Here is a 13,987-nt window from a genome sequence, read left to right as displayed (position 1 = left end):
AGCCATTTTCAAATGATGATTAGGGCGAGAGGAGCTTTTTAATAACAATGTCAATCTGTCCATAGGCCAAAGACAAATACAGCAATAATGAAGAAGGCTCCAGGAAAAAAAAATATATCAAAAGAATTTGTTACCCTCCTGTCAGCAATCTGGTATTCGCTATTAACCAGTATAGCAAAAGCAACATGGCAGGTAGTAAAATCAAATGCCATTGTTGCATGAGGCTAAGGGGTGTGACTAAATGTGAAGGAAAAATAATATAAGAACTGGCCCCACTTCGACCAAAAATGACATAATCTCCATAAGTGCAGTTGGTCCTGAGGAGATTTCCATTTATTCAGAGGAATATAACATGTTAAAAAAAAATGCTTGAGGCAAGTAGTATTTTCAACAAAAGATAATGCACTAGTTTGTGACAAAATGCTGATACTTTCATTTTGAGGCTTGAATTGGTAGTGTATGAAATACCAGGCAAGTTAGTCAGCAGGAAAAAGAGGGGAAAAAAACACATGTTGCCACACGCTAATACAGTAAATGTGGTTACCTGCAACTGTGGGAGATGAGTGGCCGGCATGAAATGGCAGCCGCCGCTCACATAGCGGTGAGGTAGAAATGCAAATAGCCGCCTCTGGGTCGCTGCATAAAACCGGAGAAGTCCGAGCGCCGCAAACGCCTGACCAGTCATTCACAATTTGGAATCCGTCCCTGTGATTCCAGTAGAGACAGAAAAACAGGCTGCAATCTTATGAAGGAGCTCCGCGGTCGTACGGAGCTCAAAGGAACGCCGCCATCTTCCGCGGCGCGAGACCACGCCCCCCAAATGACATTGTTGATGACATTATTTTTACTCTTGTAAGATCTATTGCATAAATTTGACTAAATTAAAACATCATCGCTTGTCAAGGGCAGTCTTACTGGCTGTGCCAGTGTATGTTCTCTGCTCCAATATTTTGGTAGTGGCAATGAAGAATGGTACCCATGCTTATTTAGTTGGTATTTAACTTTGATTTGACTTCGTTACGAATTTACATCCTTTATACACTACACCATAGGCACTCTATAGTTTGTTCCACAGCCATCCCCACAAAATAAGGTTCTGATCTTCACATTGTACTAGGTAAAATGCAACAGATCATGTATGTGTAGTATAAGCTGATGAATTTCATCTTAATATTGAGAAAGAAATTGTTCAAATAAGGCTCATTTGAATGGTTAATGAAAATCAATGCACAGTCAGTGCTGTCAGTCACCAACATCCAGTCGTGATAAATAAACAGAAATTGAAAACACAGCTTTCATGTCAGATCTGTGTTTCAGACATAGTTTATTAACCACGTAAATTAAAATGAAATGCCTCCTACAAAATATTGACTTTATCATAATAAAATAAAATCGTTATAAAAACAACTACCCCATAAATTATGGATTGACATGAATTGCATAGTTATTCAGGTAAAACTTGCAGTTCTGTGGCAATATTACATAATGTGGTGCATTTACCTTGTATGCGCCGAGCACACCTATTAAAAGCTATGCTAGACGCAAACAAGGAGAGTAAGCCTTTTTATATTGAATACACTGCCCCCAGGGCAGGCACAAAGACATGTTGCCCTGGGGGGCGGTCCATTCCAGTGAAATACAGAGCGGCTTTGAAGCTGCTCTTCCGTGTTTCACTGTGGAGGTGGCAACCCGCCTGCACTTTAAAGAGGGGAGAGAGAGATGCCCTTGCAGGTGGGTGCTGTGAGTGACTACACTAGCTTGTAAGGGGTTGTCTAGGGGCTCCATAGGTCCCCCCTTCACACCCTTCAGAGGGCTGCCATCAGTGGCACGCTAACAGTGCAACACCTTTTTGTTGGTGCAATGTCATTGTGCCTCCTGACCACTTCTTTGCCTTTGCGCCCACATTTATAATACGGCTCAGGCACAGAGGCAAAGAGATTTCCTCATTTGACGGAATGCCTTCTGATGCTAGTGCTATGTGTGCACCAGCGCTATCTGTATTACAGAAGGGGCTGCACAAGTGTAATACCAAAGTGCCCTGGAGGTACACAAAGTGGGCTCAAACATCCGTTGTTTCCCCGGGCAACTTTGTATAATGCGGCCCCTGATCTTTAAAATGCTTTTTGACTGCGTCTACTCTACCCTGGAGAGGAAGCATGGAAAGTTACAGTTAAAAAATATGGACTTCCTTGCATTTCCGAATTCTAGAAACCTAGATTTGGGGGCCTTTCAAATACTAAGTACTCCCACACCTAAATCCCTGTGCCTCTTCTAGCTTATCACACCACATCCAGTGCCAGAAGTGAAACCAAATTGGCTGCGACAAAAATGGTCAAACCCGCCACGCACTGCAGGTGGCTGCAACCAGAATCGGGCAGTATCATGATTGGTTCATGGCAGTCCTGCCTTATTTTGAAAGCAGCTCCCATAAAAATGCCAGAGGGGCACAAAGGCCAGCTCGGTGCTTGCTCTGGAAATTCTGCACAATAGAAAAGCTGAAAGTTGTCCAATATTTATGTCTTAAAATGTAGAAAATGACCACAGGTGAAACTCTTCTCTTCTGCTAAACTTGCAGTGCCTTTCTTACTTCACTGAATGTATGCTTTGGTTCACTGTGCTTCTCTTTTCTCATCTCAGCTGTTCTTCGCACTCAGCCCTGGAAGAGATAAAGTGGCCACTGAATAAAATATAAAAGCAGTGTCACTCAGTTTGGAAAGAGAAATGTTTTAAAAGATCTACGAAACGAGAGGTGGTTGGGTTCTGTACGAAGATGGGAAGGAAGGGAGTTCCAGAGTCTAGCGGCGTTAAATGAGAAAGATTGACCCCCGCTTCTGGCCTTCCTAATCCAAAGGATTGTGGCCAGGTTCTTAGTTTTGGAGCAAAGGGATCTATTGGGCTCATAATGCTGGATGATACCTTGAAGAATGGAGGGCCCAGTTTAAAACAACGACTTATGAACAATACATAAGGTTTTGAACTTAACTATCTCCTGAACTGGCAGCCAGTGAAGTGTTTTAAGGGCATTTCTGGCGGATTGACGCTTACGAATGCCCAGTAAAATTCTTGCCGCCCAATTTTGAGTGGTCTGAAGTTTGGAGAGAGTAGCAACAGGCGCACCCAGGTAAAGGGCGTTTGCATAATCCAACCTGGATAGCACCAGGGTCTGGACCGTTATTTTTCTAGCCTGAAAAGGGAGGAGAGGAAGAACCTTCCAGACCATTTTAAGGATCTCATAACATGAAGCTGATGTCTTCCGAGACTGAATTTTAAATGTGAGTTCATCATTGATCCAGATGCCCAGACTCTTTAGCTGAGTCTTATGCGTGGGTGAAGGACCCATAGAAATAGGCCATATTTCAGTCAGATCATGGGGATATTGGTTACCCAGGATCATAATTTCACTCTTTCCCCCATTCAATTTTAGGAAAGAATCACTCATTCATCTTGCAATTTCTTCCAGGCAGAGGCGGAGGCAAAGAGGAGAACTTTCCACTTTATTGAGCCCATTCACCAATTGCGTATCATCCGCGTAGGTGACTATATGGACTCCAAAGGGTAAAACTGCCTCTGCAAGAGTGCAAGTATAAACATTAAACAAGGTGGGGATTAGGGAAGATCCCTGCGGCACTCCACAACGGAGGGGTGTCCGTTTGGAGGTGACTTGATTATCAAAAACGTGGTAGGATCTGTTATTCAGAAAAGAATTTAGCCAAGCCAGGGCAGTTCGAGTGATCCAAATTGCTAAGCCTATGGATCAAAATCTGATGGATTACGGTATCAAAGGCCGCACTGAGGTCAAGAAGGAGGACCACCACGGTGCCACCAGCGTCTACTATCCTTCTTGACTCTTCCACTACTGAAAGTAGAGCCGTCTCTGTTCCCTGTAGTGGACGGAAACCGGTCTGAGTTGGATGGAGAAGATTGTGAGTCTCCAGGTAGAATGATAATATTAGATTGAAGTATTTTTCTGTAATTTTACTAACTCCAGGGAGCTGCGAAATAGGTCGATAATTTCCCAGATCTAAGGGATCAAGACTTGTTTTTTTTAACAGAGCCTTTACCATGGCTTCCTTCCACATAGGGGGCACTACCCCGAGGAGAGTGAGGTATTAATGAGGTCTAAAATCACCGGAAGGACCACACCTGCTACCAGCTTAAGTTTCCCCAGAGGTTCAGGATTGTTGGGTGAGCTACTCTTCACTTTAGATAAGAGGCTTTTTAAGACAGGCATCTCTATTGCCGGGATTTTGTCCAGGGAGGCCAGGTTACCAGGAGGAGCTGAGGAATCCATTTTAATGGACGGAAATGGGGAGAAGAAAATTTCAATTTTATTCGAAAAAAACTCCGCTAGCTTATCACATTGAGCTCCTGAAATATCCGGGGCGACTGGTGGGGGAGGAACTTTGGAGAGAGTTTTAACTATACTAAAAATTTCACTGGAGGAGCTGGGTGCAGTTAAAATTTTATTTCCATAATAATCTGCCTGTGCAGCTTTAATTTCAGCTTTATAAAGGTGAATGCTTTCTCTATATATTTTTATCTTATCTGGTGAGAAACTTCTTCTCCAAGCTCTCTCAAGAGTCTTTGCTAAAATTATGGAGCGTTGTATTCGCTGCTTCTCTTGACTGAAATGCCACATTTTATTTTGGAGACAGTTCTCTGAGGATGTTTCTTTATTCATTTTAGATTGGATAAGCTATTAGGCGCCATAACTACAGCGGCGGAGAGAAACAACAGAGAGCGCTTTTCACCCATTGTCGAAGGGCTGGAAAGTCATGACGCTTTGCAGTTGCAGGTATGTACATGAGCGTCTGTTCTCTTACACAAATAAGTCAAGTAGTTTCTTATGTATGACGTTATTTGCTTATGGTACCTCCATCGTCCATCTTGTTACCAGTAAAACTAATTGTTTGAGTTGACCATTTAAGCTCTAGGACTGTGAAGCGCTTAAGCCTTATTCAAAGTCGGTCATTATCACACCCATTAAAACCGACACTAAGATCATCATCAAATAAAGAGTTTCTGGAAATTAACATGTGGATTGTGGGGCTTTCTGCACCAAAATCCACATTTTCCGATATTTACTGCCCATTTTCCCACAGTAAATATCAGCAGGTTTTACCTGCATATATTTAATACAAAATTCATAATTGTGATATATACGCCAAGAGTAGTAAACCATATAAATCCTAGGAGACATTACATTCTGCACAGATGGACCTTACATTCTGTTTCTTACTCTTGATGGTGAGGTCCAATAATTTGAGGTATCCTTTATACAGTCAGTTGATCAAAGCGTCACCGTAGAAATGTTTTCACCAGGTTACTTCGGTTCATTATGTTTCTTATTTGTCTGCAGTTACATTTATGTGTTACATTACAGAGCATAAATCTTCAACATATGGTTAACCTTTAGTAATGATTACAAAAGACTCGACAAACGGTTCCATTCATTTTACAAGATGCTTAAAAAAAACTTGAGACAAGTTTCATTACAATCAACTTTCCTTAACAACCTTAGTGCTAGTTGTATCACTGAGCATGTCGCAAATAGTGGGTGGAAATTGCTCACTGACTTTTTGTGAATTGTCCAGTTTTTTGCAAGTTGCTGATGTACTGATCAGTTGCATCTTTTGTACGGACTAGGAATGACTGCTAATGTGAGGCAGCAGACTCCCATCCCTGTGTTAACATTCCATCACGCCAACATTTATTATTAAGAGAAGACAATGTCTCTCAGAGGGCATTAGAATCATTCAAAAAAATCAAATCACATACTAGGAGAATATTGGGGTTAAAAGGAGCATAGAGGCTCACTTATACCACTGGCTGCTGCCTTCCTACATCAACTGGTCGCATGAATCTCAAAGGGGATGTATCCCATAGATACAACTTCCTTTTTTGCTAATCAGCTGCCACCCCAGCTCAGGGTTCATTAACCTCTTCGCTGCTGATGCCATTGCACTCATACACTATTGATGCTATGCCATTGCAACTCACAAATAAGAGGCGCACTGGTATTTGCGATTTGGGAAGTGTCACAATACCACTTTCGCAGGTCAGAAATACTTTTCTGACTTGTAAAAGGGCTTTTGTACATTGTGAAGAGATCGTTTGTGGCTGCAGACCCCGTACGTTTGTGAATTGTGGGATTAGCTATTGGAAAAGATCTGTGTACATCATTCTTTTATTACGTTTTCTTCAAAGTAAGCATTGTTCTCTTTCCTGATAGGTTAGCAGTTGGCTCATCAGTCTCAGGAGAGGAGCACTGAGCTCAGAGCATTCAAGTGTAATATTGCAATAAACCCCACTTTTATGGCACTCGACCTTCACAAGTGATCTTCTTGAATGAGCCCAATCCAACAAATATCAGACAAGTGGTTAATGTCACTAAATAGCAAAAGTGTATTGCACTCTGTGGAGCAGTACATTGCCGACCGATATTGTATCTGTTTGCTGCACTGTAAATAAGCAAACCTCTTAGATTCTACAAAATGCATATCAGTACCACTCGCCCAACCTATCACTGTTCATTTGACTTCAGCATTAAAATGTATCATAGAGTAGGCACTTCAACACGTTTTCCAAATGCCGTGGGTACTCACCAGCCCTCGCAATCCTAGTTATAAACATTCACATGCAAATCATAATTATCTTTTGTTGATGCCTTCATGATTCCTTCCAGAGTGTCAGAAGTGTATAGGTCATTTGATAATGTATTCTCAACAAACTTTTCATCTCCATGACCTTATGACTAGGAGAAAACTAGTACCACGGTCAGTAGCATAACAAGGCTGCCATGGGCCCTGGTGCAATCAAGGAATATGGCCCCTTTGGCTGCTTTTGGGGTTATAAATACTGCATTGGCAGGATACCCAGGGTGAAACGCTTTCGAGCGGGAGGACGTTCCTTCCGCTATCTGGCAGCAAAGCTGTGGAACTCACTACCGGCACACATGCGAGAACTGGAAGACTTGCTGGATTTTAGGAAGGCAGTTAAAACTCACCTTTTCCCCCTAAAATAAGTTTCCTGGACATGTTCTTGCTGAGCTCCATAGTAGTCAGTTGATTGTTAGCTGCTGGAAACGCCGGGACGTCCTTTTGCTGGGGCAGCTGAGCGCTATATAAGTTGCTTTAACATTCAATGGGTCCCTCAGAGCTCTAGACTAGGTGCTCTGAACCTACTGCATATATGGTCGATGTAACACTGTCCGGGCTTCATCATTATTGCTTTGAAATGGGTGGAATTATGTATCTTGAAGTAACTTCCAGAGGCGAGTCTCATTACTGTCTAACTCACTGCTAGCCAACAGAGCCATACTAGAGACTAGTAATCCCATACCTGGCTCTATTAATGTCAGATAGGCAAAGGAAACAATGCAAGTGTGCCTCGAAGGCATAGCAAGGGGATGCAACAGAGACAGCCAGACGCAGATCATTGTGGTCAAGTCTCTCTCCATTGATTGATACTAAAGTATCACTATGATTTTTTCTTCCAGTTCTTTACATGATGAGTCAGCTGGAGTGGTCCTTTAAAGCTGTGTGTGGGCACATCCCAGGGTAGAGGTCACATGTTTGCCTATGGTAATGCATATGCAAATTTAAAACAGTCCTTGTTGGAAGGGTACCTTAGGCGTAAAACTCCTTCCTACAGGATATTATGGCAATTCAGCCCTATAACGCTTTACAAGAAATAGCTAAACATCTGCTATACAGCAGCAGCAATACGAAGCATTAACGAACACAGCATTAGTACATGATGTTGCCCCTTTTATGTCACGCACTACTCGGTATACTTTGTAGCCCTTGCAACGGGTATTGTATGTAGACATGTTTGATCCCCCTATATGTTTCTCATCTAGTGTAAATGTTTTAGGATTTTATATTATCTATTTTATTGTGTTACATTTTTACATTACACGTTTTACCTTATTATATTATTTAGGATGATAAATGACATCCACTTTCTGTACAACTGTTCCTATGTAAGGCTCTTTGCCACCAGTTGTTTTTGTCCAGAATATGTAAAACTGTTAAATACATAAGTAAATACATACATTTCAGGTGCGTCCTCGAGCAAGAAAACAAATCCCCAAAACTAAAAAATGAAGGAAACCGGTTCATTAGATCTTGCAGTCACTTTACCATTGCTATCGCTGGCTTGTCAAAATGCAAATATCATTATCTTCCCATTGAAGGGCGCAGTGATTTGCATATCTGTGCCTAGCGCATTTTATTGCAAGCTGTATTCGGTGAACATCCATTAAAGATCAACAAAATATTTTGTCTATAAAGACTGTAACGTGATAGTTCGTATTTACTTTCACTGGCATATGGATTCCGCAGTGTGAGTTAATGAGTTTAAAGTGCACATCACAACGCTCCAAAACTAGTCGATAAAGTTATGAAATAATGTTATAGGGGGCTGTTTGCACATACATTTTTTTGCCGACTTAAATCATCACAGAGGGATAAAGTCAAGCCCTGAAATATCTTCTGAGAATGAGATAATGATTGAGTGCATGGCTTTTCGCCTTTCAGGTTAAGGCCATTTGACAGAGGTAGTTTTGTAATCTTTACAAGCCAATATGAAAACCTGGTTCAGTGGTGAAGGTGTTGCATACATGATTATGTTCTTGGAGGTTGAAGGTCATCGAGCAAGGTTATAGATTTTCCAGCATGTATGCTGAACGACGTGAGGATAAACTGCACTAATGTAAACTTTTGGGATGTGTTTACTTGCAATACCCCCAAAAAAATTCACTTATTTTAATACTGCAATATATTCATTTATTAGTATTGTGTTCAGACAGCTGATGCCTCCAAGCTTGGAACCTGCCGTTTTGGCTTGAAACGTAGTAAAAGGAGTTATTGTGTGTTAAATTGCATGCCAGCTTATATTTCTAATATTGCACCAAACGCCTTGCTGTGATGAATGTCATTTTCTGGGTATATGTAGAGGAAATAAATGTCAGAATTCTACACTTAAATGCATCATCGCTCAGGACTGGATATGCGCAAAGACGTATCACAGCTCACTTAGCAATTACATAGTGCTTAATTTTAATATATGGTATAGCTTGAGGCAGACACTGATCAATAGACGTTGAATATCTCATTCTAGAACCATGCAGTTTGCATTTGTTTTCTATGTAAAATATTTAAAAGAATGTTTTCACTGTGATTCGTGGGGCCTTATTACTGTCACGGTTAGTAGCGGACAAGAAACCCAAGTAAGAACACCCAAGCCACTAACCTGAGGTATCTAGCCAGCGGGGACCACAGATTGACGATAGTCTTCCCTATACCCTATAGCACTGACCCTCCCTGTGTGAACTCACACACCAGGGACAGGTAGTCCTCCGGGTAAGGGGAAGGATAGTTGATCGGGGAGGTTGTTGTGAAGACACCCCTCAAGGTCTGGTCTAGGAATTCGGATGTCTTCAAAGGCACAACGATTCTAGAAACATAAGAACACTTGTTTAGCATAGAAAGTGATTAGTGGGCTATTGGTGTGTAACATCTATTCATAGAGAAAAGCACTTATTGAAAACCCTCGCTCTGACAGCCTGAATATCTGTGGAAGGTACGAGCGCGGGTTTTAAGTGATTCAGGGGCTGTTACATCACAGCTCTATCCCAACAGGAATACAGGATACAGTATCTAGCTTCAAAGTAGTTGGAGTCACTACCGGTTGCCAAGTTTAAAGCGATTCCAGGCAACAGTATCAAGGTTATGATCGAAGTTCCCCCAAGATCAAAGAATAGTACGGAAATTGGAAGACTCAACAAAAAGTTAGCACGGCCGTGCTAAAAGACAGAGGTCCTACCTCTAAATCACGGGAAAAGAATGAAGTCCGAGACGTCCTCAAGTGGGAAGGAAAGCGTCCGCTTTCACCAGCATTCGGCGTCCTCCAGCGGGAAGGAAAGCGTCCGCCCACACCAACTCTCGGCGTCCTCCAGCGGGAAGGAATGCGTCCGCCCACACCAACTCTCGGCGTCCTCCAGCGGGAAGGAAAGCGTCCGCTCCCAAGCAACAAAGTACACAAGAAAGGCTTAGCTCCAACACGATCAAGCTACCGGAAGGATTGACAAGCACCCGGCAGTGGTATGGGAGTGTTCTTATTGAAGCCCTGAAGGCGAGTTCCGGTTCGCCTTGACCCAGGGCTTTCTGGGAGTTGTAGTGCCTCCGCGATGTTGCCCTATTCTCCCTCTGTATCTCTTGGTAATCACCACAATTACACATATCCCTCCGCCCCGAGGCACAACAGGAATTTGCACTTATTTATTTGCTCTTGAGGCACTTTGTTATAACTAGAGTGGCCTTAGTAATTTGTGTAACACCTTCAGGGCCGGACTGGGAACCCAAATCAGCCCTGCACATTTTATGAGTCAAGCCCTGTACGGTGCATAGTGAGTGCAACAATCCTGACCAATACAAGGCTTGATTGGAGGGGTTCGCCCACCAAGAAAATATGGGCAAATATGGCTCATTCTACAACACATTTTTCATTATATATTCAGTCAGTCAGTCAAAATATCTTTATTCGGCTTATTTAAAAACCATACAAAGAGAGAAGGGATAAAATACATTTCATACAGGATTTTCCATAATACACCTAATTTTAAATATTAAGAACAAATTTTGAAATCGTAACAAACGGTTAAAAAAGTTATTTGACATGAATAACTAATCTTGGCAGTCAGCTTTCGCCCTTGAGGCGGCTACCAAAAATTTTGCAACGCATAATGTAATGTGGGGATTAGGTAATAATTGTAAGAAGAGCAAAGCCGGTCTCACCTGAGTGAAGCCGGCTTCTTTCAAAATTGGCAACAAGAATTTTTTCCTTGGCTCTAAATACAGCCCACAAAACATAACAAAATGCATTGTATCCTGAACTGAGAACTGGTCACAGCTACAGGGCGGAGCTAATTCTGGCTTCTGCCAATTATTAAAAGAACCCAAGTAAGAATGCAGCAAATTAAATCTAAATTTTGTTCAAAGAAACCTGTGGAAGGGAATTGTGACTAAACCAAGGTATGGTGCAAGTGATGGCGAGCTGATCAACAGGCAATGATCCCTAACTGCCGGTTTTACTAGTTCACATTCTTCACGGCATGCTTCCTTCCTTCCCATGAAAGACTTTTTTACAAAGTCAAGATCTTGGATTCTAATATTCTCCGGGGAGGTAAAAAGCTCCGGGCGGCCTAGGTCTGAAAAAGCCCTGGCTAAATAGGCCAACCAAGGGATCTTGTTGGATTTGTCAAGGGCCAGAACGTCAAGCATGATCTTATGATTTAGTGGGAGTTCTTCGTTCATCCACATTTTTAACCATAAAATCAAAGGGGCCATACTCAACTTGTCAGAAAGAAACTGTAAGCCGACTTCTTTGTGAATAGAATACGTTGGGGTCGACTGGGGTACAGAGAGTAGGGTTCTAATAAATCCATTCTCCGCTCTCTGAATTGGTTCCACATTTGCGTATCCCCACAATGCGGAACCATATAAGGCAATGGCCACAGATTTACTATTGTACATTTTTAATATAGCTTCCATAGGCCTGGCCCCCAGCCTACCAGCGAAACTCAAGAGTGCTGACTATGATCGAATAACGGCCAACCTCTTAGCTCTAACCTGTGGACCCCAGGACCCTTTCTGGTCAAACAGTATGCCTAAGTATGGGAATGTGGATACCCTAGAGACCGTGTCCCCCCTGCATGTAAAAGTTTTATTTCTCTTCCTGCGACACTCTAGGCCCACCACCATTGTGTGTGATTTGGCTACATTTATTTTAAGATCTAACTGCTCCATGAACGAGCCAAAAGCATTCAATAGGCGCTGGAGGCCAACTCCCGTACGGGCGATCAGCATGGCGTCATCCGCGTATAGGAGCGCCGGGATCTTTAATGCTCCTACGCGCGGGACGTCGGCTTCTTGCCCCCCCTAGGTGAGCGCCCAGGCCGTTGATATAGATGGTAAAGAGCAAGGGGGCGACAATGCACCCCTGCCGCACACCCCTTAATGATCTAAAGAGAGCGGTGCGCCTACCCTCATTCGTCACACGTACACTTGAGAAGAGTTCTTGATGCAGGGAGGCCATAAAGGTGACCAAGGCCTCATCAATGCCCATCTCCCGCAGGATGGACCACAACTTTGTCCTATTCACTAGATCAAATGCCGAGGAGAGGTCCATGAATGCAAGATACACGGACCCCTCCTTGGCTTCAGTGTATTTAGCGATGAGCAAATGTAAGTTTGCACACTGCTCAATAGTCCCCTTTCTTTCCCTAAATCCATATTGGATTTCGGATAGACCACCACAGTCCTCAACGTTTTCCCTCAACCTGGATAGAAGAACTCTGCCTAAGATTTTTACTGAGGAGTCCAGGAGGGATATAGGCCTATAGCAGCCTGGATCGTCTCGCTGACCTTTTTTAAAGATGGGAACTATGGTAGAGGTGTTCCATGATGCAGGTACAGAATTACCATTAACTGCATTGAACACATTTGCCAGAACTCTAGCCCACAATTTTGGGGAGTACATGAAAAAGTCGGCAGGCACGCCGTCAGGGCCAGGTGCCTTGTGCTTTGTAGTGCACATAATAGCTTTTTCCACCTCATCTCGATTAAAGATGATGGGGCGAATGGCTGGATTTGTCAACAGGGCATCTTCAATTGCATCAACAGTATCCCCATAGACATTTTTAAAGTGAGATAACCACTTTTCATCAGGAATAACGCAGTCCAAGGAATCATTATTATCGTCTGAGAAGAGGGGCTGTTTAATGATATCCCAAAATTTTTTGCTGTCCTTCAGGACTGCCGCCGAAAGGAGGCCCTCCCATGCTTCTTGTTTAATAGTGTCCTTTCGTTTTTTTATTGCTAATTTATAAGCTTTCCTGAGTCTGGAGATCTCATCTTTTACCCTGGGGGTATTTTTTAGGGCTACCAGTAATAGTCTGTGTGCTTTTGAGCATGCTGAGTCAAACCAGCGCTTTTTTCCCAGGAGTCCTTTTTTTGTTTTTGCTAAAAGGTCCTGTGACACCTGCCCACATATTACCTCGAACGCCTCTACAATTTCTTGGCCCTGTGCACAAGGATTATTACATACCTCAACCTGCCCCTTAATCTTTGGAAAATTTTTAACATAAAAATTTCTGGGACCACTTTTGCCCATTTCATGCGTCTACCTTGGTCAGTAGTCCTCAGGGGGTGGGCAATTACTTTCAATGGGGATGGTCCCATATTACCTCCCCACGCCACTTCCAATTCTACCGGATTATGGTCACTAAAATGTGATTGTGTGGTGTGATAGACGATAACCCGGTTAAGAATTCCTAGGGATACAAATATGTAATCAATAATTGTACCTTGAGGGATGCCAGTGAAGGTTGGCAGTCTAATGCCACCATCTGGTTCGTATAAATCAAAGTTGGCGAGAAAATCCTCCAGCTCCTCTCCCTCAATGGTATGTTCAAAATGAGGTCCCTCAGGTCCATCATCCCCTTCAATACTACTTCTCCTACAATTCCTGCAGTTTTGATTGCACGGGTGTATATTAAAATCACCTAATAAAACATAATCTGTATCAAACGTATCATTCTGACTGACCGAATTTAAAATGTTCTCTAAATCAGTGATATTGCGGCCTCTATAGTCACTATTCCCTGTATTATAGAAATTTATGTAAATAGTCCTACTAGTGTTATTAATCACTCTTTCAACCATCAGGATATTAGGGGAGTCGGTGCTAATCTGCTTGCAACTTCCCTTTAAGTCTAAGGAAAACAGAAATAAAAGACCTCCTTTGGCCCTCCCCATGCGACTTTGAACGGCTGCTTTAGTAAAACTAATAAACCCATCCCACCACAGTTTATCAGCAGTGTCCCAAGTTTCCTGAAGGGCAAAAATGTGGTGGCCTAGAACAAAGCTTGACCAGGCTTTATCCTGTCGCTTACCATTTAGCCCTGCTATGTTCCAGCTTATTA

The 13,987-nt window shown here is 42.6% G+C and overlaps 1 protein-coding gene across 1 annotated transcript in view; it reads left to right on the top strand.

Annotated features, from left to right (window-relative positions):
* The window catches only part of DIAPH2 (diaphanous related formin 2), a 3,821,702-nt gene that overhangs the window by 1,035,260 nt on the left and 2,772,455 nt on the right, over window positions 1-13,987 (top strand). The window contains exon 9 of the mRNA XM_086964614.1: window positions 4,687-4,795. Within this exon, the coding sequence (XP_086820740.1) occupies window positions 4,687-4,795 (109 nt within the window). The remainder of the gene's footprint in view (window positions 1-4,686; window positions 4,796-13,987) is intronic.

The sequence above is a fragment of the Lissotriton vulgaris genome, chromosome 4_1, assembly GCF_964263255.1.
Source record: "Lissotriton vulgaris chromosome 4_1, aLisVul1.2, whole genome shotgun sequence".
Lineage (NCBI taxonomy): Eukaryota > Metazoa > Chordata > Amphibia > Caudata > Salamandridae > Lissotriton > Lissotriton vulgaris.
The sequence above is the reverse complement of the archived record's forward strand: the minus strand, read 5'-3'. Positions and strand labels throughout refer to the sequence as shown.